This window comes from Podarcis bocagei, assembly GCF_964188305.1.
Source record: "Podarcis bocagei genome assembly, chromosome: 2".
NCBI classification, from domain to species: Eukaryota; Metazoa; Chordata; class Lepidosauria; order Squamata; family Lacertidae; genus Podarcis; species Podarcis bocagei.
Genome location: NC_138126.1, coordinates 103,027,201 through 103,054,885, shown reverse-complemented (window position 1 = coordinate 103,054,885; position 27,685 = coordinate 103,027,201). Strand labels below are relative to the sequence as shown.

General features: G+C 47.0%; 1 protein-coding gene and 1 long non-coding RNA gene across 3 annotated transcripts in view; one reads left to right on the top strand and one right to left on the bottom strand.

The window, feature by feature from the left end:
- Window positions 1–27,685, bottom strand: part of LOC308579917 — a 194,010-nt gene that overhangs the window by 65,299 nt on the left and 101,026 nt on the right. The gene's annotated exons all lie outside the window — the stretch shown is intronic.
- On the top strand, window positions 2,969–14,189 carry CBX4 (chromobox 4). 2 transcript variants are annotated; one of them, XM_081180889.1, is made up of 6 exons: window positions 2,983–3,115; window positions 6,321–6,603; window positions 6,744–6,787; window positions 7,850–7,915; window positions 10,612–10,678; window positions 11,747–14,189. In XM_081180889.1, the coding sequence occupies exons 2-6, from the start codon at window positions 6,535–6,537 to the stop codon at window positions 13,127–13,129; spliced, it is 1,629 nt and encodes a 542-aa protein (XP_081037015.1). In that variant the 5' UTR covers window positions 2,983–3,115; window positions 6,321–6,534; the 3' UTR covers window positions 13,130–14,189. The 2 variants fall into 2 exon arrangements, with proteins under 2 accessions (XP_081037016.1, XP_081037015.1); XM_081180890.1 differs by lacking the exon at window positions 6,321–6,603 and having other exon boundaries at window positions 2,969–3,115.

The following is a 27,685-nucleotide window of genomic DNA, read 5'->3' as shown; positions in this document are numbered from 1 at the left end:
TTTCTCTTTCATCCTTCACCGAAAAATGCCCCCCAATTCTACGGTTGCTTATTGACAGGCCCAGCACTCCTCTATTTGTGCTATCATTTTATCAGTTGGCATATTTCTAGCCAAGGCATGCACCCTTAATGGTAAAAATGTTAATAATGGAGGTTTCTTCAAGGCATAAGAACAATTTGCTCTCTACCTCAGGCATCAAGGAGCAACTTTTTACACTACTGAAGGAAATAAGTCACCTAACACAAAATGGCTGCCGTCTCCTAAAGAGCAGAAAAGGAAGAGACAGGAATATAAATTGAAGACATAATCATGATTTTTCCATATTATCATTAGCAATAGTAACGATAACACTAATAGTGCATCTGTAGTGTGCTCCCCCACCAGTAACAGCTTGGGAGCAATCCTTCCCCCCCAAAACTTGCTCCCAAATAAAAACAAGTGGCAGACTCCAGGTTCCCACTATGGTCCGCAGACTGCACAGCCAAAGTAGTCCCCCACCCAAAGTGGGCAGGGTTCGACTTCACAGCCAATGAGAAGGGAAACGGGGTAGACATTACACCGGCTCACCAACACGTTAAACTCTTTAAATATGCCCAAATCGGTATGCGTTAACAAAAAAGGCAAATAGATGTGTTTGCCCCCCCCCCCCAAATCCCATCTCTTCTTCGTTTTAACTTTGCAGTTCTGAACTGTGGTTGCATCCCACCTGGTTTCGACGTGCACAAAGACAAGGGGAAATAATTTTTTGACAAGTGTCTAAATTTGATTCCCCCTTTGAACTCGAACCTCCTGACGTCCAGAGGTCCTGAGAGCGCGTCCCCACGTGCCTGTTGCAGTCGCGGAGTCAAGAACGTGTGAACGCCGCCAGTTAGGCATCACCGTAGATTTCGTCCCACTGGGTTTCTCTAACCCTGTGCAGCCCTTACGATTGGGTGCCTGTCTTGGATAACAAAAGGAACAAAGCTCCGAGGAAGGGGCCTTGTTGCCGGGGGAGGGAGGAAGGGCAGCGCGGGTTAATTTGGGGAAAAAATTAAAATCCAGCCTTCCACGCTGCGGAGACAAGCGAGGGTCCCGCGGCCCTTCCCCGCCACCGCCAGTCCGCTGCTCGGCCGCTCCTGGTCCCAGCGGGCGCCTGCAGAACCCGAGCGCGCAGCGAGCCATCGGCGTTCGCTTTCCTCCCCCTCGCGAGCGACACACGTGGCTGCCAACTCCGGCCTTATTTGCATACGGAAACGCTTAACTCTTTCCGCTCCGGAAGGGCGAGGAGCGCCGCTGGAAAAGGAAATATTAATAGCACCGTTTCGAGCCACACGCACGGGGATTTCTCCCTTTTCCTCCTCCTCTTCCGCCTCCTCCCAACGCGTAAATTCTTTACCACTTTAAGAATTTTTTAATTTTTTTTTTTGGAGATGATCCTGGGATTCCAGAGTTCTCACGGAAATTCCTGGAAAGCTTCGAGATCGCCTCGGGATCGTTTCCTAACTCATTTCAACCCCCCCCCCCCCCAAGTTTTAAAAAAGGGAGCTGCTTTGGAATACCCAAAACCCTGTGGGCCGGCGAGACTTCCTGGGGTTTATAATGAATCACACGCCGCTAGCATTGAATGAATGCCTCCGCCCTTCTTAATCCAAAATAGATTCCTGACCTATTAAGTGGGTTCTTCTTTCCCCGGCCCAAATCACTTCCAGGAAAGACGCCTTTGCAGCGAAGGACTGCTCCCCAAGGAGGTGCCGGGGGAGTTCAACAGAATCAAGCCCGCAGCTTCCATCCTGGAGGTCGGCTCCATCCGTTGCCCGGCTTCCTCCAAGTTAACCTCCAACCGACCTAATGCCCAACCGACTTCCCCACCACCTCCCGGGTTACAATCGGTTGCTTCAAAATTCAGCGCAGCAGCAGGAGTGGCTAGTGCAAGTCAGATCCTGGTGTCTAAAATGGTTCGCTCGGTATTCCTGGTTCGCAGTTTAGGACTTGGTCCTCACTTCCTCAACAGCCCGGATTAAAGGAATCCAGCAGACACTTTAGAGACAGGTCGAGAGGAGAGTTTGTTTGTGCGGCCCCTTTGAATGTAATAATATCCCCTTAAAGAGCCAGGCGCCCGTTTGCTGACGCTGTGTGTGTATATGCGTGAGTGAGAGAACGATTGGTAACTGCAATTCTCCTGGCTGATTTTAGATGTCCGTGTAATGTATTCCTGGCACGATCAGATGGCAGGGCATATCGTTATTGGGACCTTGGGATTTTAGTTGTGAGCTTTCCGTTTTCCTGTCTATTTCCACATACAGGTGAGAAGCGGCAGAATGGAGTTCGTAGCCCCACTGGGGGGCTTCAGGCAGAGATCTCCCCGCCTGCCCAGGAAACTGCTTTATTGGTGACATTGGGGGCGGGGAATGGGGACGGAAAGAAAACGCGCTGGATCCTGAACTCTTCCTCCGCAGGCTAACATAGAAAGCCAGAAATGGATGCAGCCAACTGCCCTTTGGGCATAAAAGCGGTATACAAATTAATAATAATATCAACTTGCTGCAGATGCCACAGCTGCTATTTCACAACCCCTCTGCTTAAGCTATTATTGCCAGGTGATCCTGAGCCAGGAGAGCATCTGCATCTTTCAGAGGGTCAAGTTTTCCTGTCACTGCAGTGCTTTGTGGCAGGAGAAGCTCCACCTGGAGAAATTCTCCCTTCTAGCCAACTCTCAAAGACCCTTAAGGCGTCAGTACTTGGCAAACCCCGTTCCAGACGATCATCTCTTTTCCGGTGTGTGTTTATCGCAGCTTTTAAAAAACACAACCCCCGAACTTTTCCATGGTTGTTATTCACTGTCTCCAGGTTGTTTAATCCTCTTTCCCCTCTTCTGCGCGGTTCTGTTGGCTTCCCTCTTCGGGCCACCCGCAGGCTGCTTCTCCCAGCTTCAGGGTCGTTGTGTTTTATTGCGTCATGCCGTGTGTCGTTATGACACAATGCCAGCGTCCGGTGGGGCTTCGATTGGAAGCGGATGGGAGAAGCGGAGAAGTCATTCGTCCGTTTCTCTCCGAACTATTCCCTAGTGCCTCTCCAATGAAAACTCATTCCAGGTGGGATAAACGAAGTGGAATGAAGTTTTTGGGAAAGGAGCAAGGTAGGGAATTTGGGCTCTAACGAGGCAAACGCTGCAAAATCGGGGGACAATCCGTTTGTTTAGAGTCTGTCTCTGTCCCTCATTCGATTTTGCTCTGGAGATGCTGTAACGCGGGATTTGAGCGTGGGTGTTTTGCGCATTCTCTCTGCTACAATCCTTACACCGAGTCAATTGTTTTCTTTCCTTCCCAATCTCTCTCTCTCTCTCTCTCTCTCCGCTGTGTCTTTGGTTTCAGGCTGAGACAGGAATGTTCCACTTGGTCAAACAGCTTCTTTCCTTCTTCTACCTATTTGACAGCCCCCAACCCCTTTTCAAACTGGGTAAAATCACTTCAGCAGCAGAACCGAGGATCCTAAAATGACCCAGACCACCACCACCACCAGCAGCAGCAGCAGACCTACCGAATTATGTCCTACTTTTTAAAGAGCTCACACGCCCAGCTTTTAAAATGGCGCGTAATCCAATAATGTATTGCGAAGAACTCTTGATCCGGATCAACCATTTCAAACATCCTAACTGCAATTTAGTGTTCACAGGTATAAAGTGATGTAAGAGGTCTGGTTTTTCCCACTTGGTAGTATGTGGAATAGTAATTGGATAGCATTAGTATGTTGGATAGTATGTGGAAAAGGAAAAGTCTAATCCTCGATCAGTACAGAAACAAGAGGCGATAGCTCTTCTGGATTAGTGCAAAGTAGCAGGATAGGATCTTGCAGGTCCCTATGAATGCAGTATCCGCCCCCGCACCCATAGGATCAACTGTAGCGCATAGATTGCATTTTTTGTATTGTCCAAATGCAGAAAATGCAAACTCCCCCCCCCATCCCACCCTCCATTTCCTGTTCCGCGGATCGGGCTCCTCGCCTCGGTTGAAGCGGCGCTAAATTTCCCGCAGACATCAGTAGGGGGCGCACTGGCGGGCAACTGAGAGAAGATGAGATTGCTCACTTGCTGCTTAAAAAAAAACACACCAGCTAACAGCACGTGGAAAATATAGGGAGAGGAAGGGGGGCGTGGAGAGAAGAGGGCTTGATGTACAGTTCTAAGGGCCCGCCTTCCTCTGATTCTTTTTTTTAATGAAAGGTTATTGCTGGTTAATTAATAAAAAACGATCTGGGTCGACCATCTTTCCACGGTGTGCTGAATACACCGGCTAGCTGGCTGCTTGCGCATCCTCCTCTGTCTGTGTCATCCGAAGGACCCGTTTGGCCAGAGCAGATTTGGGAGATCGTAGAAAGCCAGGCGTCCCCTTCCCCTCCCTCCCCCACTAGTTTAGCGCCAGCGCGTCCCCGGTGCTCCGGTTTCCAGCAACATCTCGCGCAATTGGCTGCGAGAGAAGGACGATTCCAACAGTGTGATAAATGCTCCCCTTTGCTGAGATTAATCCGCTTCTTCTCAGACCCGATGAGCTCCCAGAACCTCGGCCGTGTGTGGACAGAGGTATTGGCGTTTTTCTGCCGTAACATCGCTTAGCCCACGCCGAGCCCCATTAAGGGGGGGGCAGCAAAAGATCTCTGCTGGAATTACAGCCGGGGGGCTATATATATATAAGCCAGCTGATTAAATCGACTGTTCCCGAAAAAAGAAAGCCACCAACTCATCGCGCCACAATAAACCTGGTACTCCCCTAGGGCGCACGACACTCCGGGGCAAATGGGTCGATCGCCTTCTCATGAAACCGCCCCCCCCCAAAAAAAAACAAAAAACAACAACTGGGCAACTTTGCGCACGTGTGTGAGCTCCGGTTAGGAGGGGAACTGTCCAGCCTCTGGTAAACTCTCCCGGTGGAAGCCACGATCGCACCAATCGGGCTGGGGCTCTAGTTTCCGAAAAAGGGGCCCTCTCTCTCCCGCCCACCTTGTGGGGCGACTGACAAGGGGGATTCGCCCCTTTCCCATACCCTTGGGGAATATAATATTGTGCCCCGCAAAGCTTCCCCATCCCCATCCACTGAAGTTTTTCGGGATCTGGGCAGCGGGTCTGCCTCTGTTGCAAGACTGCTTCTCTCTCCGTCTGTCTGTCTCTGTGTGTCCACATCTTCTGAAGTTCTCCACTTCTCATCTTCCACGTCGCCCCATTCCAACAAGAGCTGGCTAGCTCCCATCGCCTCCCCCGTTTATATCATGCCACGAGGGTTACATGCTGCAGAGCTTCCCCAAAGTCTCCCACTGGGGTTCAGAGCAGAGGGCTCGCACGCGCCCCAACCCCAGCTCGCTGGCATCTTTCGGGGGGTGCCCTGCACTTTCTCCGCCCCCACAGCTCCTCCCGCTCACCTGCCACTCCAGCGAAGGTTTCCATTGCCTTTTTTATTGTTCAACTTCTGCCCTTATGCGCGCAGCATAAAGAGACTGAAGGTTCTTAAACCTTTAGTAGAAGCCTTAGGTGACCATCTCGAAAAGGGCAGTTTTTATTTTATTTTTAAAGGATTGACTGACTGGGATCCAAGATCAGAATTTAAATCCGGCAAACCGGGAGAAGCTATTCCTTCTTTAGGGAGAAGCTACCGTACTTTTCTGTCGCGAGACTAGGCTGCCCGAGGGCCGGAGTGGACCTGCTCATCTTATTTGACGTTTGACGTGGCTGAAACCTCGCCCACCCACCACCGCGTTGCCCCCGGTTGCCCTTCTCTCCCAGATATAGACTTTGCCGGGTCCCCTTTAATCTAAAGCTTGTTCCGTCATGTTAAAAAAGGTCATTCCCCCACCCTCACCCCATTGCAGAACAAACCCCACAGCAAATAAATGGAAAACTTTGCGGATCAGCCCCTACGCTTCTGACGCTACGAAGCTGTCAGAAAAATCAATAAGGTGTTTTTTTGGGGGGGGTTGCTACTTTGCAACTCCTCAGTCCTCCGGTTTGGTCCCCGAAAATGGTTCCTTCCCTGCATAAGACTTTGCCAAAGGGCACAGTTGCCCCTGCAGTGCTGCTATCCAGAGAGACTGAATACCACCCTAAAGACTTTTTTTTAACACGGGCGGATTTCGAAATTTTAGGTGGGGGGGCTGACTAGGGTAGATTGCTGAGCAATGGAGCAGTCGACCCTTCCCCCCCCCTTACTCTCACACACCGACTGCATGCAAGGGGGGGATTAAATCGAAACCCCTTCTCCTCCGCCTCACTAACATTCTCTCCGTTTCCCCTCCCCCGCTTTTCCCGCCCCTCGACGGCGCGGAGCCAATCCCCGGGCCGCTTTTCTCTTTGACAGGCAGCGAGCTCCCCGCCCCCCCGTGACGTCCTAGCGATGATTTGCATGAGTTGCGCTGCTGCAAGAGGCTGGAGCTCAGTTGTCTGGGAAGGCGAAGCGAGCGGAGAGAGCCGGAGAGCGCTGTCTGACTGCAAGACACCCCAGCCCTAGGGTTTCCCCCCCCCGCCCGATCTCACGCTCCCCTCCTCCACCCACCCAGCCCCCCCTACCCAAAATGGAGCTGCCGACGGTGGGCGAGCATGTCTTTGCGGTGGAAAGCATCGAAAAGAAGCGTATCCGGAAGGTGAGCGAGCGACGGTCCTTGCAGCTCCAGGGTGGAGGGCGGAGAGGGGAGGGCTGCTGGTCTGCAGACTGCGTGGTGGGGGGATCTTTCAGGAGACTGACGTCTTTTATTCCTCCCCCCTCCCCTTATTTTATTTGCAGGGCCGAGTGGAGTATCTGGTCAAATGGAGAGGATGGTCCTCCAAGTAAGTCCTGGGGAAGGGCGACGGGGGAACCTTCCAGCGGGCTGCAGAGTGCTGGCTTGCCTGCCTGCCTGCTAACGCACTCCGCTTGCATGCTCCAGCAATCCGGAAAATGCCTCGGTTGTGTGGTGTTTTTTTAACGCATGCATAAAAAGGAGGGGGGAAGTGCTTGCAATTTTGGGGGGGGCAGCGTAGAGAAACGAGGCAAAGCGGTGCAGAGCCAGCAGCTTCAGAGAGAGAGAGAGAGAGAGAGAGAGAAGGCAAAGGCGGCGACTGATGTTCAGCAGTTGCAGAAAATGGCTCCTTTGGAAAGCAGGCTCCATATTGCAGAACCGAGCAGACCCGAGATCGAGGAGAGAAGGGAGGGCGAGAGGAGGGGGAGAACCCCCCACAAATAAATAAATAATGCATTGAATAGGACCCGATTTAAATCCTCGAATCTAGCCCGAGAGGGAGAGAGACCCGGGAGGAAGGTGGCCAGCCACTGTCACCAGGGTGCTGCCTTACTGGCTGGGAGGGGACTGCGATTGAACTTGACCGTCCCTCGGTCCGTGCTGCTACTTCTGCTGGATCAGAGGAGACGTGCGGGAGCTGGGAAGCTCCGTGGGGTCTGGATGACAGAGCCTGCGAGGAGGGGGCGGGAAAGGCGCTGGAACTGGGTAGGATGCCGAGACGGCGGAGGGGGCAGATTTGGAAAGGGGGGGTGGGCTTTTGGCCCGCCGCCGCATGCATGGCATTCCTCCGGAATAATAACCGCGCTAAATAAACAAGATTCTCTGCTCCGCCCGCCCAGTCTACAGCCCCTCCGCCCATCCCCCAGTTGCCTGTAGCGGCTGGAGTCCTGAATGCGCACTTTGAAATCTGTCTTGGGAAGCCGGAGGGGGGCGGCGGCTAACTTGGCCAGTCTCTAAAATGGCCCCTTAACATGCAACTTGGTGTGTGTGTGTGTGTGTGGTTTTAAGAGCTCCCATCGAGAACTACAAATGTGAATTATTGTACTATATAGCTAAGTGGTGTGCATTTGAAATAAATAAATAAAAAACCTCCTTTCATTTCCTTTGCAAGGTATAACACGTGGGAGCCGGAGGAAAACATCCTGGATCCCAGGCTCTTAATCGCCTTTCAGAACAGGTGAGAGCTTATGGAGCAAAGGGGATGTCTGTCTTTCTGCCTGTCTGTCCGCGTCAGGAGCTGTACAACCAGATCCATTTTCGGTGGACGAGCGGGGAGCCTAGAAACAGCCACTGCTTTTGCGCGGGAGGTGGGTAGTCCCGGGGTGGGCCGCGGAGTGCCGAGGACCTTTCCTTTGCTGCTGCTGCAGTAGCACAGGTCGCAGGGAGCGTGGCAGCCTTGTGCAAGCGGCGCTGCGCGTGACGGAACTCCGCTTTAACCCCTTCGCCGCTGCAGCGCAGGGACTTCCTTTCCGGACGACGCTCGAGTTGCCTCGCCTCGGTCGTTGCAAGGTGGTGCTGCTGCTGGCACGTGACGGAAGGGAGAGGCGGCGGGTGTGCGCGCTGCTTGCCAGCTCGGCCGCTTTTGCGCTTGGCATTTTCTGAGAGCATGCCTGGGGAGAATCGCTGCTGCGGAAACTCTCGCAGAGAGCCCCTCCCTCGTCGTGTGTGTGGCTTGTGTGGCTGCAAAATGCAGCTCTCGTCGAGCCTTGGCTGCCTCAGCGGGAGATTGGGTCGATCCCAGTGCATACGGCGCTGCTGCCATACGCTTACCTTTTTGCGTGCGACTCGTTTCCCTTAGGATTTTGGCGCAAACTTGGGGAATAGGAGGCGACGTTGGGGAGAGGCACTTGCAATCCCCCCCCCACACCACAGTCACCCCTCGGTGCGTTTGCCAAGCTGCCCTGAGCTTGAGGACTCTGGGCCTTGCAGGATATGGGGGGCGGCGGAGAAAGAGAGGTTGCTTCTCCCGGTGCCTGAACTGCACACCTTGGAAAGGGCGCTAGTTGCAGGCTTTGCATTGCCCCTGCTCCGCTCCGGCCAGCCCCTGGTGGGGGCGGCACCTCCTCGGGCTCCGCCCCTCCCTTTCCCGCGTTCGATCGATAATTTGGTTACTTCGCAGTTCAGGCGCCTGGAGCACGTTCTCCCCTCCCTCTTCAGTCCATGAGTGGCCTCCGAGGCAGCGGTGGGGGGAAGGGGCGCATTATGTGAATCCTAATGAGGTGATTAGCATCCTGGGCAGTTCCTGCTTTCCTGCCGCGTTGTGTGTGTTTGGTTTCGTGACTCCCATCTCCTCTGCAGGCAGCGCGTGGGATGGGTGGGACGTTGGCTGCTGGTTACCCAAACACCTACAGCGTGGGGGAACTGAGTGCAAGGAGGGTGGGGACTTGCCTGGACTTCCCCCCTGGGATGCGCTTTGTTTAGGATTTGCTGTCAGCACCCAGATGTTTTTGCCATTAGGCAAGATCTCCCTTAACTGCCAGTGCACATTTGCACCTTTCTACACTCTCCTTGCAGATTGCTAATTTTATGGGTGGTTTCTTAAGATAAGCAAAAAGGGATCCAGTAAAGAATGTCTCCTGTGGCAGGGAGGGGAGTGTGAGCAGAAAGAAAAGCTTAAAAGTCAGCAGTCATTGTTTCCACCCGGGTTCTCCTAACCATGTTTATTCAGAAGTAAGCCCCTTCCCCATGGTTTTCTGTGAGTTTTTATGACCTAGCTGTAAGCAAAACCTTAGGTGTGTTTCGTTGGAAATAAACTCAACTTAGAGTGTGATTTTACTTTTCCTGGAGTAAGCCCCATCAAACTAGAGGAAACCTACTTTTGAATAGTCATTGATAGGATTGGATTGTCATCTACATAGGACTTGCTTTCTCCCAAATGTTCTTAGAATTACAGCATCTGTATTTGTTTTGACATTTTAAAATTAAAACTTCTACCAAAATGGTGGGTTAGTTGGCAAACCAAGATAAAGCAGCCTCGGAAAAGATATGTTTCAGCCCCATTTAAAGTGCTAAAATGGCCCCCTGAGAGACTTGGCCGTAGTAATTCAATGACTTGTTTTGTTGCAAAATATCAGATTGGCTGGTTTCAAAAGCTATTGCGTTTCTATGCCTTTTTGCACGGTTGCGGAAAATGCTGGTCTCCATGAGAACTAGATTTTTATTTATTTGCTTGTCTGTGAATTCCTCGATCTTGATAATTTCTTGGGGATAGAGATGCAGGGCATTTTCATGCATTGCACTAACTGCAATCCTATACATGTATATTCAAGAGTAAATCCGACTGAATTCGGTGGAGCTCATTCCCTGGAAAGTGTGCAGGGTTGCATACTAATTTGGAGGGAGTGTTTCTTATGCCCATATTGGGCTACTCTGTGTATTCTGGGTCATTGTTTTTTAACTTGTTCTTCCACTTGTTACTCTGCCTTAGCATTTACATGTACAAAGCATGAAAGGTGTTTTTTTTAGGTGGTGTGTGAAATTTTCTCCCGCCCTTTGCTTGTCTGTGCATTTCGTCCCTCTCTGCTGGAATAACTGATACCCTGTAGGGGCTCGAGGCAGCAGTGCTTGCTGGCTTGTGTTAATTCCCCTGACCTTTTAGCATTTTGTCTTGTTGCCTTTAGTGCTGTAGCCTCCTGCTGCTGCTGCTGCTCTGCAGTAAAAATGCTGCCTAGCTCTGTGATTCCTTACTTAGAAGTCCCACTGTGCTCAGTGTGGCTTACTCCCAAGTAAGAGTGCTTAGGATTGCAGCCTTAATCTTGTGTTCATAGTTAACCTGCACGGTAAAGGACACATTTCTCTCCCTTGTTCTCTTTAGTGTGTTGTTGGAAGAGAGGTTTCCTAATTGCATCGCTATTGATTTTTATATCTCTTCAGGGAGAGGCAGGAGCAACTTATGGGGTACCGCAAACGAGGACCAAAACCAAAGCCATTGGTGGTTCAGGTAAATCCAATCAGTTCCTCTGCTTCCTTCTCTCCTAACTTTCAAAGTGAGATAAGACAGTAACAGTAGATCTAACCAAATCCTGAAATGGGAATCTTGCTGAGCAAGCTGATTTTTTAAAAAGGCTTTCTGAACGCCTGTTCTGTTTTTGTTTAATTAATAAATATCCGCTTCCTTGTCTGGTGCCTTTCCCAGGGGAAGAGAATTTCATCTTGGTTTCATCATGCTCTGGGAGACGGCGTGTTTGTACACACACACACACACACACACACACACACACATGCCTTGTTAACTGTAAATAGCAGAGGAAGCCCTGGCCATCCTGTGACTTCATAGGTCCTTTTGCCAGCATGTGTGGAATATATTCTGAGAAGGCCCAGCAAATGTGGTCTCTGTCATGGGTGACCATGACTGAGCCCTCTGTCTCCCGCAAAAGAGATTTATTGGTGGAGTCTTTGAATCAGCAGAAGGAGAATTCTTAGGTGTTCTCTTCCACTTTGCATTCTGTGTTTGGTAGCCCAGTTGGCTGTGAAATACACTTTCTGCTTCACTTGCGGAGACCTACAATGCAAGATGCCTGTGCCTTGGCAAGAAGTATGTAACAGGAGCCAAGGAGTGCTGTTCACAGCAGCGTTGTCCCTGCCCCAGCCTGCCCCCATTTCCACATACGTTCCTTAGACATCCTTTCCCCCTTGTGCTCCAAAGGACCATTGACTAAATGAATGCTGCCTCTAATTTCACCTCTGTCTCAGCCAGTTAGGGGAAAGGTGGGATGAGGTTGTTGGGCTAGGCATTTAAAACAGGGTTTCCCCCAAACTTGGGCCTCGCAACTTTTTTTTGGACTACAACTCCCATCATCCCTAGCTAGCAGGACCAGTGGTCAGGGATGATGGGATTTGTAGTCCAAAAACAGCTTGTCTAGAGCATCCTTTAAAAACTGTTGCTGTTAAAAGTTCTGGGTCTTATAGGATCTGTTTCAATATGGCTTGTAAAATGTGCTGCCCTCCTCTCTCTTTCAAAGCCCTTAATGGACTGTTTTCCCCACCCCCTCCCTGCTCCTCCTTGCAGCTGCCATCCTTTGCACGCCGTTCCAATGTCCTCACTGGCCTCCAAGACCCTGCCGTGGAGAACAGGCCCAAGCTGGACCTGGGCAGCTCTGGCAAAAGCCAGCAGCACCAGTACGAACTCAACAGCAAGAAGCACCACCAGTACCAGCCCAACGGCAAGGAGAGCAACATCAAGTCTCACGGCAAAGGGAAATACTACTACCAGCTGAACAGCAAGAAGCACCACCACTACCAGCCTGACCCCAAGATGTACGAGCCCCATTACCAGCCCAGCAGCAAGGAGCCTCAGCAAGGGCAGGCCTGCTTGGACCACAGCAAGAGCCCCTTGATGTCCCACATGGACAAATGGTCTCATGGCACGGCCAAGAGCCTGCTGAACCCTGTGAAGAACCTGGGGGGTGCCGAAGGGAAGAACGGCGCAGAGAAGAACCTTTCCAGCGGCACGGGACCGCCCCCACCGCCCCCTCCCCGGGACGGCGTGACCAGCAACGGAATAGGCGGCAAGATGAAGATCGTCAAGAACAAGAACAAGAACGGCCGCATTGTGATTGTCATGAGCAAGTACATGGAGAACGGCATGCAGGCCGTGAAGATCAAATCTGGAGAAGCGCCCAAGAAGCGGGTGGCTGAGGACAGGACTGCTAAGAGGGGGGCCTCCGAGGAGAGGCAGGAGTCGTGGAAAAAGCCCGGGGCGGAGAGATGGCTGGGCAGCGACCCCCAAGGGAAATCGGGGGCAGAGGCAAGTAAAATGCCTGCCGAGCATGGGACCAACTGCCAAAAGACTACAGCCTCTAGCAAAGAGCCGCCCATTCCTGAACAGCAACCCCTTCAGCTCACCACCAAGCCCAACCTCTCCCCGTGGTCCCTGGACTCCAGGCCGCAGGAACAGAACTCTGCTGCTGCTGCTGCGTCATGTGTGGGGCTGAACCTCTCGCCCAGTTGCGGTGGGTCGCGCAAGCGCTGCCTCTCCGAACCCCACAGGGACAAGGAGGGCGGCAAGAAGCGCCTCACTTCCCGGAGCATCAGCGCCCCCACTTGCCTCAGCCCTCCTACCCCAGAGGGACCAGAGGCCCGAGCGCTTCCCGCCTCCCAGCCCGAGGTCATCCTGCTGGACTCAGACTTGGACGAGCCCATAGACTTGCGGTGCGTCAAGGTGCGGGGGGACAGTGAGCCCGGCCTGGTGCACATTAAGCCAGAGACTTTACCGGCGCCGGCCGACCCGCCAGCACCGAAGCCTCCGAAATCGGTGGAACACTTTGAGGTAGAGGAAGAAGAGGAGGAGGAGCCCGTGCAGGAGTTCAAGCCTTTCTTTGGGAATATAATAATAACGGATGTGACGGCGAACTGCCTGACTGTGACCTTTAAGGAATATGTGACAGTGTGAGGAGGCGCAGGCTTCGGCCCTCTCCCTGGGCAGCCTGACACATGACCCCCTCATCCCTCCTCCTCCTCCTCTAAGGTATTGTTCTGCCCAGAGAGTAACTCTATGGAGCCACCCACCCAAGATCAGAAGTGGCCCACGACCCCCGCCACGCCCCAGAAGAAGGGAGGGTGGGGTGCGGCGATTCTCCTTCGCTAGAGGGTGGTCTTCCATCTTGGTTGGTTCCTCCAGGGGGCAGGCCATCTCCACCCTCCCTGGGCCCCGTGCACCAGGAGGTAGTCAGGGTGGCAGCTTCCCAGTTAACTTGACGGGAGAGTTACATAGTATTATATTTTAACAGTGCTAACTTGTCGAGTCGTTCTTGCTCCCGTTTGTATGTGGTGTTGCTGAAAATGTATTGTTTGAGCTGAAGGCAGCCCCCCTCCCCTCCAAGGTGGGCCACGCAATTATATTTATTTGTAGGTATTTATATAATGAAATATTAAGAAAAGACTAGATTTATGGAGTTTCCCTAGATTTGCCCTATATATATATATAATTATATTAAATACATATATTATATATATATTAAAAGCTATATCAGAATATTTTCATTTTCGTCCCTTTTTAAAAGCCACTTCTGGTTTTCGTTCCACCCCCCCTACTTTTCTTTTTCATAAAACTTCAGGACCATCCTTTTTCCTCTGGTATATATTTTTTGATACTGTGTCCAACGCATTCTTGTTTTCAGTGTGCAAAAAAAAAAGTTAATAATAATAATAATCATTATCTAAAGCTAAACAAGCTATTATAGAAACTGCTGCTACTAGAAATGTCTAAACTATAAGCTTCCAATTATTATGAATTGCTTGAATGTAAATATTAAATGGATATGTTGAAAGTGCATTTGATGTTCTGCAGCTAGCCTAGGGTCTGGGTTGCAAAGACTAGCTGGAAAGTGGGGAGGAGCGAGGGCCTGGAGACCTGATGGGCACCTGTTGCTCTTTGGGGGCTGTATGCTGAAGGAAGGAAAATTGTGTGTCATGCAGTCATTGCAAAGGATTATAAACCTTTCCAAAAACAACAGGCGGTTTTGAGTACATTTATTGCAACTTTGGTTGTCCTTGGGGGCCCTGTCATTGTGCATGCAATCTAAGCATATGTTGCTGTTTCGGGTCTCCGGTCATAATCTGCAGGGGGTACTTTGGATGCAATAGGTTCTCCATTCTTGGATTAGATGACCTCTGGAATTCTTTCTCACTCGCTAGCTGAGAGCCCACAAAGGAAGCACTTGAATGCGATGGGCAAGCTTCTGTTCTGCTTTAGTTTTCAGATGATTTCAGTTCTTAAATGGTGCGGAACGGAGCGAAGTGCCAAACGCTGTCATGCCTGACATGTATGATCATCCAACTAGCACATATGTAATTGGTTGTAAAAAAAAGACCTACACAGAGGCTGCTCCTTCGATAGCATCAAAACATGGATTCCGTCTCCTTCCCCCCACCCCCTGGTGCCTTAAAGGTCAGGTGTAACTTCTTAAGAAATCCTGGATAGAATAAACAATCGGAGTTCGATGATAGCAAGAAAATGTTGCTCTCATTCTGTCTCCCACACACTTCCTCCATAGGAGAATTATGTTCCTTAAGAGGCAGGCTGTTCATTTCAAAGAGTTGCATGGATTTATTTGGCATTCACCATCTTCAGATTGTAAGGTCCCTGTTAGGACTTGCACAAAATGTTTACATAGATGAGCCTCAGCAGAACTTCCTCACCAGTCATCCATAGCAGTCTCTTAGGGCGCTCGCCATAAAACAGTCAATTTCTGCCCTACCTTGACATGTCATGAGAGAACATGGCAAAGTGAGTGGACTTTTGTCAACTTGCCACGTTAACCAGAAAGGTAGATTGCCAGACTGATACTTCCAAAAGAATGCAGTTGTGCTAGTGTAAATTGTGTTGACTGTCATTCTGTGATGCTTTAGTTTTCAGGATTAAGTCATGATCCTAGAAATAAAGGACTGTCTTCCTTCCCGTTCCCCGCCAAAAATAATAGTCCGCCTGTAAGAGCCTTCCCCAGCTTTTGCTGCCCTCCAAATGTTGCTGGACTATAACTCCCATCCCTGACAATTGACGGCTAGCTGGGGCTGATGAAAGTTGTAGTCCAAAACATCTGGAGGGCAAAAGGACAGGGAAGGCTGACCTGAAAAGGGTACTGGCTTTGCCTTCTGATATCTCAAAGCACATTTGAGATTGGGTTGTTCTTTTTGTTTTCATTATGTATTTTGTGCTTTTATATTGTGCTTTTATGTTGTGAACCACCTGGAGACCTGCAGGTATAGGGCAGTACAGTCGTACCTTGGTTATTGAACGCCCTGGAACTCGGACGTTTTGGCTCCCGAATCCTGCAAACCCAGAAATGATTGTTCCAGTTTGCGAATGTTCTTTTGGAACCCGATTGTCTGATGGGGCTTCCACGGCTTCTGATTGGCTGCAGGAGCTTCCTGTAGCCAACCAGAAGCTGTGATTTGGTCTTCGAACGTTTTGGAAATCAAACGGACTTCCGGAATGGATTCCATTTGTCTTCCAAGGTATGACTGTATACAAATCTAATAAATAATAATAAATAACAATAATAATCATTAATATTAAAACATCTGTATGGCAAAAGAACAGGGAAGGCTGACCTAGAAACAATGCTGGCTTTGCCTTTCGATATCTCAAAGCCTAATTGGAATACAGAAATCTGTCCTAGAATCAAATGGTCCAGTTCAGCACTGTTTACACTGAGAGCCAGCAGCTCTCCGGGGTCTCGAGAGTCTCATCTGGACTTGCAATGCCAGGGATTCAACATAGGAGCTTTGACATACAAACGTGTTGTTCCTTTCCACTGAGCTATGAGGCACCTAGAGGCCCGTATTAGCAGATCTGAGCTTTAGGAAGTGCAAGATGTAAGGATAGGAATCTGAATTCTGTTCAGGCTACTAAGCTTTAATTGAAAGGTGTTGGACTACTGGATGCTGTAGCTGAGATTCCTGCATTGCAAGAGGTTGAACTAGATAACCCTTCATTTCCCTTCCAACTCTTACCATTCTGTGATTCTGTATCCTGTGTCCTTCTACGCCTCTGCTGCCCACTGCTTGAAGAACTCTTTGAAAGCTGGTTCTGTTATTTTTCTCAGCAATGCTGGTAATGGAGGGAAAGGTAGATTGGGTAGATTACACTTCATTGGGCCTTGGTCTCATCTTGTTGCCCTCCCTGCCCTCAATTAACTCTCACAGATACACCATTATTGGGCAGTGCATGCTTAAGGTGGACTGCTGTTGGAGTGGGAACAAATTGCTTCATGTGATTATACTAGTTATCTTCTGTATAAACAAAAAATATATAGGCTACTACTAGGTAGAATCCTAAGTCATTGGGAGCGATTCCTGTTGAACTCAGGGCAATTTATCAGTAAAGCTGCCATGGGAGTCAGGCTGCGTGTGTTTTACTCTTTCCAAGCACCTATCTGAGAAGGAACTGAGGACTTTAGCCATGTCACAACATGGACAGCTGAACAAAGTCTATTTTTAAAATAAGCAAAATGCAGAAGTTAGAAGAACAAATACAAAACCAAGAGGGTGGCAGCTCCCATGGTATCAGTGGTTTAATTTGATTTATGGATTTTTTTGAAAGAAAAGGACTGCCTCTTACCCCCCCCCCAAAAAAAATGCTTTACAGCTTTTTAAAAAAACACAATCTCCATTCTTTCTACACAGACATCTTGCTAAATATTAATCAACTGTATTCTAGGAATGCATTTGGGCTGCTGTAATAAAAACTCAATATTGAGAATGGATTTCTTCCAGTGAGAAATTGTAAAAGCTTGGATGGAAAAAGCTTGAAGAAAATGCTTACTTTTTCAAGGAAAATGTTGTGTCCCCACCCACTCCTCACAAATCTCTTCATTCCTTTGTTAAGAGTGAATACGGAAATTTGGCTCAGCTTTGAAGTTTCAGGCTGTTTGTGTTCAGCTTTTGAGTTTTTTTGAAAACCGGAAAGGCAAAACATATTTATCAGCTGCCCACTGTAGAGGGCCACCTATGGATTTTGTCTTATAGGTGACTGTGTGAACAAGTCTGGGGCCCCTTCTTACCTTTGTCTTGTTACCTTTGTCTAAAACAAAAAGATTTTAAAAGTAGAAAAACTTGTGAAGAATAATATAATACAACTTGGCCATCATAGCTCAGGCTCTGAGCCACACTTCCTGTATCACACAAACATGTCAGTGGTTATGAGATGAATCTTCCTGTTCCTCTAGTAAACTTAATTATATTTAATAACTTTAATCATTGGTGGTTAGCAATTAATGCAAAATGCATTATCACTAGCATACTAAAAACAACTTAATTGCAACTTATTACTAGCTATTGGCAAGCCCATGCTTCTTGCAGATTTCTCCCCACCCTGCTCCTGCCCCAAATCTGACAACTGTCCTGGATAGAGAAGCTGAGCTTTTTGACGGAGCATCTGTGGTTGTTTTGAGGAACGCCATTTCCTGCTAGCTGTATCTTGCGTTGAAAGTACACAAGTAGCTGGCAGCTTCAGGTGCAGCTGATTTAGTAAGCCGACAAAACGGATGGGGCCTATCCGCTCTTCAAATAGCCAGGGGAAGAGGATGTATTTTTAGTGTGCAAGGTTTGCTGTTGAGCTTCGCTCAGTGGCAGCTGGAGTTTCATGACTATGCAGAAGTGCTGTGTAATTCATGACACACATGGCAGATTGGGAGGTACGGTGGCTGGCAAGACTAGTTGGATTCCTAACAGAGCGTAGGCTGGCTTTGAAAGCTGGAGGCCCGTTTTAGATGTCATAAATGTTGCTTCCACTGACCTACTGTTGCTTTCCTTACACTTGGCTTTTCCTTTGTGAAGCTCAGAGTCGGTTATGTGGGCTCTTGGCTACACCCCCAAACTGATCAGACTGAGACACCAATGCAAAACATTTCTGCAAGTGTATTTGTGGAACTGGTAAAATTGTTCAGCCCAGATACAGAGGTCCACCTCTGAGGGCCTTATGGCGGTTCCCTCGCTGCGAGAAGTGAAGTTACAGGGAACCAGGCAGAGGGCCTTCTTGGTAGTGGCGCCTGCCCTGTGGAATGGCCTATCAGGTGTCAAGGAGATAAAAGAAGTACACAACTTTTAGAAGACATCTGAAGGCAGCCCTGTATTGGGGAAGTTTTTTAATGTTTGATATTTGATTATGTTTTTCTATGGGCTGGAAGCCACTCAGAGTGGCTAGGGAAACCCAGGCAGATGGACGGGTGGTGGTGGTTGTTATTATTATATTAATTCCAAATTATAACACAGTACTGTTGTCAGTGAGGTATATACACTTAATTTGCTTAAGAAGGACCAGAGGCTTCCTTCAGAGGAAAGAGTGACCTGATGGTGAAAGATCAGCTCCTTGAGAGTCCTGAGCAACCCATCTCAACCTGGGGCCATCCAGATGTTTTGGTTTATTGTTCTCATCAGTCCTGGCCAATGGAGAGGGAAGCAGGCTGGGGAAATCATCATGAATGTGTAGTTCTGTACAAGCACACAGGGCTCATGGAAGGTCCCAGTGAAATGCAGCCTGTCTCCCACTGCTGACAAAAGTCAAAAGGGCCCCATACCTAAGTGTGTAAAAGCTTCCTTCACAGGGGATGGGTGTAGGTGTATGTATTTCAGTCCTTGCAGCATTAGCTGCAAGCCCTGCTGCCTGTGACCTTGAACAGAGCCTGTGACCTTGAAGAGACTAGGCGGATGCAGGGGATAGCTGCTTCTCTGGAAGCAGGTTTGTTTTGATTTCTTGGTTTGTCGGCTGCTTTCCCCCTCCCCGCCAAGCAGATCAAAGCAGCATCCGGTGATCAAAACGTATAAGGAGCACAAAATAATTAATATCGTAGCCTTCCAATTAGACAGCCAGACCCAGATATTAGTCTGCCATGTATTTGAAGGGGCGGTCTATGCAGCAGTACAGAAAGGAGGAATTCTGCTCCAACATTACTCGAGCTGCTCCTTCTGCAATGTATGGAACTGCTTTGAATGGGTGGGGGGGGTATTCTCCCTCCCTCCCCAGCTGTGTGGTGTAAACAGAAATAAATGCCAAGGGCATTCCTCCTTGGTCTCTGGCTCTCGTTTCTGGCACTTCCTCTCCTTCCCAAGTGAAATAGTGGATTATCTGTCCAAACATATTTTCTCCTACAAATATTTGTGCAACAGACTTGACAGAATGTTGGAATTCTGTTTTCTGCGCTAGCATTTTAGCATCCAAAATTCTAATGTTTGGGCTGTTCTTGACAGTCACAAAATGTGTATAAATTACTAACCTTGGTTTATGTATTTATCAAATTTCCAAGTGTCACAGTTGCCAGCCTTCCCCCCTTTTAATTATTTTATTTATTTATTGCTGCCCTTGTGCCTTTTAACAGCAGTGTGACATGTAGAAGTCTTGCAAAAGAGCTCTTTTCAGATAAAACAATGGAACAGAAAGGAAATATTTCACTTTATTTCAATGGCAAGGGAATCTAAATTCTTGCTTGTGAGAATTATGTTAAAGTGGTTAATTCAGTGTTGCAGTAGTTTTTGCAGTTGGTTTTTGCCAAGTGAGGCTTGTACAACTTGGGAGTTGGCAAAACTGGAGTACTTCAATGCTTTCCCCAAGCACTAGTGCTTAAAAGGCAAGGTGCAATACTTGCCAAGTGCAAAATTTCACGCTTGTTTCTGAAATCCATTTCACTTTAAGCTTAGAATCATAGCATTGTAGAGGTGGAAGGTCTAGAAGGGTCATGTAGTCCAACCCCCTCCAATGCAGGAATCTCAACTAAATCATACATGACAGATGATGGCCGTCTTATCTGGTCAGCTTGCTGCATTGTGGGGGTAGAAGCCAGCCTTCACATTTGCACATTTAAGTTTGAAACTGGGCTGACCAAGTCTCTGGTTTCATTCAGGTCTTCAGACACTAATGAGAGGAGCCACCCTGGATTCACATATTCCACCCGTAACGAAAACCATCAGAACTCCCTTCTCCTTGAAACACAGTATGAACAAAAGGAATAGTTGCTTAAGTGAGATCGTACTCAGTTAAGAACAGTGCTGGCAATATAAATTAGCAGAGAGCCTCATTTAGCCAAGTTGATGGGTCTAAAACACGATACTGACAGCATTCGTTACGATGCACCTGGAACAAGCCTGACATGTTAATATAACCAAAATAGCAGGATTCAGTTTTTCACATCTTTAGGTTTGTTTTCTAACCATCTTAGGCTCTTTATTTAGCCCTGCTTTCTTTCTGTAAAGGAAAACACCAGTGTGTACGGATGATGCCCTGACTTTTGCCTTATTATTATTAATTGAATTTATATACTGCCCTATACCCGAAGGTCTCAGGGCAGTTCTCCCCTCTGTGCAGCTACCAAAATCCGCTCCTCTATTTCAAAGGTACAGGAGCTGTCTCACCTTTGTATCTGTTTACCCTAATGCCAGGGAGTTTACCAATTGACTTGATTCTACTGGGGCCCTGAAACTGAAAGAACATGATTGCAGCAAGGCCTTTTTTCAGCGTTTATGCAAAATAACAATGGACCCTGAAAGACTTGCCTATCAAGAATACAAGAGAGAGAGTTTTTTTTATAGAAAAGGGGGGTGGGAGTTGTGCTCAAACAAACTGGAGGATGAATGAACAGATTGGTTACTATCTCCAAAAACAACAGTTACCTCTTGGCCAAAATGGAAAACTTCCAAATCCAAACACCCACACTTGGGGATAATGTTTGGCTGGGGGGTAGGAAGGAAGGCTTCAAATCTGCTTCAGATTTCCAGTCTCACTTGATTCCACAGAGAGAGATCTATGGCACTACAGTGGCTGTCACAGGTGAGTGCCAACAAACAATTGCATGCCCAAAGCAGAAGAGAATTGACGTGGAGGAATGGAGTGGGCGGGAGGAGAGTCTCTAGCATTCCTTTTGTTATTTGGCCCAGGCAAATGTAATGTAGGTTGTTTCATCCTGGAGGTTATAGCTCTCCTATGTTTCCTGTCTCAAACGAAGAAAAAGGAAATTCAGTGTATTCTTAATAGATTGCAAACGTGTATAGCTATATTTAGCACACTGATTTCAAAGGAATTCAGGCATGCCTAATTCCTTTCTGGGTGGTACCCAGTCAGTGTACAGCAGGAATCATGCTTATGAATTGGCTTAGCTCCAGCATTTCCAGATTGTTCTTTCAAAGCCTCTAAAATGGCTATGGAATCCATGGCCCTCCAGATGTTAATGGGCTCCATTTCCCATCAGTCTTAGCCAACATAGCCATTGGTCAAGGATGGCGGGAGTTGCAGTCCAACAACACCTAGAGGACCACAGTGGATTTTTCTTTTTTTCTTTTTTCTTAAATTTTTTTGAACCCCCCTCCACACACACACAATTTCCTACCACCTCTTAGAAGGACTGAAATGCCCCCCCCATACCACAACCTCCCCAGTTTATTTAAGCTAATATCCACTGAGGGATGAAAACCACCAGCCTATCCTGTACCTACCCCCACTTGTAACCCCCTGAGAAGCAACCTTGGTGGAGGGGACCCTTTTTCCCCCATTCCCAGATTTTGAGGACCCCCCCATCCATTTATGCTGAGATACTCCTCCTTCCCCTCCCATCCATGTAGCGCCAGACCCTCCTCTCCATGACTCCTCCATGACCCCATCAATGCAGAGGCCCCCCCCCCATTTTGAGGTCGCCCCCCCAATCCACAGTGGATATTTCTGAAACCCCCTCTCTCCGTTACTGTCCTTCCCCCAAGATGAACACAACTCTTTTAATTTCTGCAATCCTTGATAGATCTTCTCAAGTAGGCCGTGGGTATTGCCCTTCTCAAGTAGGGAACTGTGTTAGTGGACCTTGCAAACTTCCATAGGCTCTGGGCAGCAGCAGTCCTTGTGGGGGATGCCTGTACGCAGGGCTTTTTTTCAGCCGGAGCTCAGTTCCAGCACCTCTCAGGTGGGTGCCATTGCCATTCTTAGAGAACAAGGGAGAAGTTTGTGGTGAGTTCCAACACCCCTTTTTCTAGAAGAATAGCACTGCCTGTGCCGGTTATGCTTGTGGAACCTGGCAATGTGTCTCAGATTGCCCTAGTCATGCTTTTTCTTTCTTTATATATAACAGCTAGCCCAGTCTTGAAAGTCACTTACACTTTCCGCACATGTAAAATGTGAATTAATGCTACCTCTTTCACAAAGCTGCACCGAGGATAAAATGAATAGCAGTTTTTAGTCAAGCGCAGAGCTGCCCGCTAATGTCCTTCACCAAGACTAAAAACTGAATGAATGTTGGCTCACATCCCATCCTTTTCATTCGGATATTTCCCCCCCCCCCAGCCAAGGAACAGAGGGGGAAACATTTGCAGGCATATAGGGGTGACAGCTGCTAGAAGCTGTTTTAGACTCTCTTGCAAGACGACAAGTCTACTGACAATATTAAGTGCTTTCTTTGGATCACCTGAAACACATCGTTGGATGTTTTGCAAACTGCCTCTGAAACCGCTCCCTTTCGAAAGGAGCTTTCCAGGTAAGCATAGAGTCTGCTGCTTGTGAAAAGCAAGTCTAAAGCCCTCTTTGGCTCACAGAACAAATACCACTGTTCTTTTCAATCCTAGCTATTGCTTTTCATCATCATCATCTATTTATTTATGCCCCACCTTTTTCCCTGACAGTGACCCAAGGTGGATAATTGTATATAATTGTAACTGGGCAACATTGGGGTGCCTTTGAGGAGGATCTAATAATAAAGGCCACTTAGAGTGTCGCCTTCCCTATTATTATAACAAATATTTTTCCTTTGCATTCACAACACTAACTCAGGAAAAGCCTTTTCACATTTTTGCTGACGATTCACAGAATATCTGACACCATTCTGCACGGCAAAAGGTTCAATGTCATTTTCAGCATTGATAAAAGAGCTGTGCAGATACATACAAATCCAGCAGAAGGCGTGTCTGCCCGGCACCTGTATGCTTGGAATGCAATTCTCTCTTTTTTAAAAAAAATAATGTTTATTAAGAGTTTAAAAGTTACAGAAAGAAAAGAAAAGAGTTAAACAAAGCAAAACAATACAATACATAAAAAATAAAAAACACTGCTTATCTTAACTAAACAAAAACAAGAACAAAAACAGAATCAATTAAAAACACATCCCATATTTCCATATCTTGTCTTTCATTTACTTGTTTCGACGACCTCCTCACACCTCCCTTTTTTGTATTCTAGTTCAGTTAGCTATTTCAGCAAATCCTTTCCATCTTTCTCAGTTTTTGTCCTATAATTTATCTTAACACAATCTAACCTTGTTTCCCCCCCCCTTTAGCCCATTAACAGTCTATTTTTACTTAATTCTTTATAACATTTCTGCTAAAGCCATATAACTTCATTCCAGCATCCTTCTAACATTCATTAATTTTACAGTGTTTCTGTAAATAGTCTTTAAATTTTTTCCAATCTTCTTCCACCGACTCTTCTCCCTGGTCTCGGATTCTGCCAGTCATTTCCGCCAGTTCCATGAAGTCCTTCAGCTTCATCTGCCATTCTTCCTGGGTGGGTAAATCTTGTGTCTTCCAATACTTTGCGATAAGTATTCTTGCTGCTGTTGTAGCATACATAAAGAAAATTCTATCCTTCTTCATCACCAATTGGCCGACCATGCCCAGGAGAAAGGCCTCTGGTTTCTTCAGAAAGGTATATTTAAATACCTTTTTCATTTCATTATAGATCACCTCCCAGAATGTCTTAATCCTTGGGCACGTCCACCAAAGGTGAAAGAATGTACCTTCAGTCTCATTACATTTCCAACATTTATTATCAGGCAGATGGTAAAGGAATGCAATTCTCAATCCAGAGTCTTTAGTTTCATTTCAGACAGCCCCCCTGATAAGACAGGGTGATATCTCTGAATTGTCTCCTGCTTTCACCAATCCTAGCGGCTTAATTCTGAAGCACTTAAAAAAAGCAAGTGCCATGGAGGCCAGTGAAGCTCATTTCATAGCATCTGTGCTTAGGTTTGCAGCCTCCTTGTTTGTCTTCTGAATATTTCAAGATCTTGAATATACTGGTAAAATCAACCTCTGTGTCAGGGGTGGGGAACCCTTCTCAGCCTGAGAGTTGGATTCATATTTGACCAGCCCTCCAAGGACCAAGTGGGCAGAATCAAATGCTAAGGGGATGGGGCCAAAGGCATGCATCTACGTTTTGGTAACTGGACTGTTGTCTGAAGTCTTCAAAGCACAAAGTGCTCTGTACCAGAAGACATTCAAAGCTTCCTGCTGCCAGTCTGAGGCGAGGTCCTAACATGGCTTTAGGAAAGACTTCAAAACTATGTTTAAGATGAAACCCTGAACTAATCTATCTTCAACTATCAAAGCTGTCCGTCTTATCCCAGTGAAACACAGAGGACTTCGACAACCTTCCCTCAAGAAGTAAGTGGTAGAGACAATGCATGACCCCTCCAGAACCAAAATACTGATAAACTGGCCCAAAAGTAAGAGGAAAAGATGAACTTTTCGGTACTAATATAGGTTGTCAGAGGATGACAGGGTTTCCCAAACTTGGGTCTCCAGCTGTTTTTGGACCACATCGTCCCTAGCTAGCAGGACCAGTGGTCAGGGATGATGGGAATTGTAGTCCAAAAACAGGGGACCCAAGTTTGGGAAGCTCTGTGTTATAACAAGTTTTGATGGCTCAAGAATTTCCGTGATCAATAAAATAAAATTGGTCAACAAAGTGTAACATTTTATTATGACATTTTAGTCTACGTTTTATGACTTTTTATTCTACAGTCTAGAGATTATGAAAGTCTGTATAAACAGGTAGTATAAGGTCCACAGAGATGCTGGCCATCTTCGCCCACCAATTACCGTACCTAATATGACCTTTGGAGTAATGAAGTGATGTGCATGGGGATGATGGGAATCGTAGTCCAGCAACATCTAGAAGGCACTGTGTTGTTAACCCTTGTACTGACATGAGGTGTGGGGAACCTTTGACCTTCCAGATGTTCTCCACACCTGCATCACATTATTTTCCTGCCCTTCCTCTAAGGAGTTCAAACTAATGTGTACAGTGGTATGTCATGTTACAGATGCTTCAGGTTACAGACTCCGCTAACCCAGAAATAGTACCTCGGGTTAATAACTTTGCTTCAGGATGAGAACAGAAATCATGCAGCGGCGGCACAACGGCGGCAGAAGGCCCCATTAGCTAAAGTGGTGCTTCAGGTTAAGAACAGCTTCAAGTTAAGAATGGACCTCCAGAACGAATTAAGTTCTTAACCCGAGGTACCACTGTATTGTTTTCCCCGATCCTCTTTATTCTCACAACCACCCTGCAAGGTACCATAAGTTAGGTTAGGGCCGAGTTAGGTTAGAGCGCCGAGTGAGCTTCACTGTTGAGTGTGGATTTGAGCACTGGACTCCCTGATCTTGACGGAACTCTTTAACAACTCTACCACACTCTATAATTTGAGTGGCAGCCCTGGCCTGTAGAAGGAAGAAATTTAGCTAACCCTATACTACATCTAGGATACATAAACATATTGCAGCACACATATGATGGATAGTGGAACCTCTTTTCTATCTTTCTTTTTAAGCTTTGGCGTTTGTTTACAATATTTAGTGGTACACTTAGCTATCCCAATGAGCTGTACTAGATCCTTTGCTTTCCACCCCAGATGAATCATGTCCTAATGCATGTTTCTCAAAATCATTCTGCTCCTGATTTGATTGCCTACATATTCTGCAGGTTACAAAGGAGGGGAGGAAGGCATAAGAATATGCTGGACACAATTCTGCATCACTGTTTTGAAATGCATATGGCAGAATGTACTTTCTATCATATGCGGTGGACTTTTAAAAGAGTAAAAGAGTATTGGGAAATGATTCATAACAAATTGGGGGGAAAAGTTTAAAAGTAATTAAAAAAACAACAACCAGTGTCCTTTTAGTTGGGGATAATTACCCAGAGAAATACCCAGGTGTCAAAAAAGGTTTTTTATGTATGCCACGACTGTGGCCTGTGTTTTGTTTGCCCCTAAATGGAAAATGAGCGAAGTCCCAACTAAAGAAGAATGGCAACTTAAACTGATGGAAAATCCACAGCTTGCAGACCTAACATATAGAATAAGAGAACAAGAAGAACATAGCTTTAGAGAAGATTGGAAAATGTTTATTGAATATATGGGGGAAATTGTATATATTTGAAAATATGGGCAGCATTAAGATATATACAACAGTGTAAATAAGTTTTGATGGATGTAATAATGGGATACTGAATGGTTTGGTTTATATAAAATATGCAGAGATTTATGTTACGCAAAATGAACCATGGAAAGAGAAGAAGGGAAGGCATTGATATTTTAAGGTTGTTTAAATGAATATTCTAAAATGTAAAAGAGAAAATTTAATAAAAATTAGGGGGGCGGGGAGGAGAAAGAAAAACAAATGGCAACGGCTAAAAAGCTAAACAAGGAAATTTGGAATCCAGGATACAGTATGTCTTCAGAAACAACACTGAGGATTTTTAAAACAGTTTTCAGATCTGTGGTTTAGCACAGTCAAGGCAAATAGTAATAGGTGTGTACCTTGGAGAGATGAGTCCTTGTTCCTAGAAGCCCCAGATTTATTGTAATGATAATATCCTTGACTAAGGTACTATGCCCCATCTATTATGACCAGGCCAGTGGGAGAGGGGATAATGTACTTTGTGAGCCTGCAACGGAACTTGCCATATTTCCACCATATGATATCAAGCGCTGGTGATGAAGATAAATTCTGAACAAATAAATGTTATAATCTGAAAACGCAAACCAATATGATCAGTTCTAAAAGAGGCCCATTCTTGGAATGTGGTTGCCACTGTGATTAAATGTAGAATGTCAAACAAGATCCATGTGTCAAGGTGTCCTTGGCTCCTGGAAGCTAGGAAGGAATGTAAAGAGGCACCTACATCCCAATTGTTCTGCTTCAAATGACTTCTGAAGTGCATTGATATAGTTGGAACATTGGCTTGACCCCATTTGGGAGCACTATTGTAGAGACACAGTAATGCTGCTGTTCAAGGTTGCTTTGCTATCAGCTTCTAAAAAGCAGAGTGGGTTTTCTTCCCTTGGGAAAATGAATACTCTCTCAAGAACCTGAAGAGGACCTGTTATTTTCTGCATTCCTTATTAAACCGTCTTGAATCCTTAGTAGGTTAGAAAAAGAAAAAGAAGCCATCCAATGACAACTTTCACATCGTGCTGTCCTCCATTCTTCTCCCTGTGAAAGGCTCTTTGCTATATTCAGCATGAGTAGTTTACAAGAAGCAGAGGGACTCCTCTTCAAGGTTTCCTCTTCTTATTCCTGACATTGCCATTGTTATCTGTCTATGATGAAGCCTGTTGGTTTCATTACTGTATTATTATTTTTCCAGGGGCTACAAATGTCATTCCTCAGATGGGCTTAGAGGGCTGCAGTGAAAGACAGCTTGTCTGCCAGGGCTGATCTCGGATGTTCCATGTCAGGGCCAAGCTACACATTATGT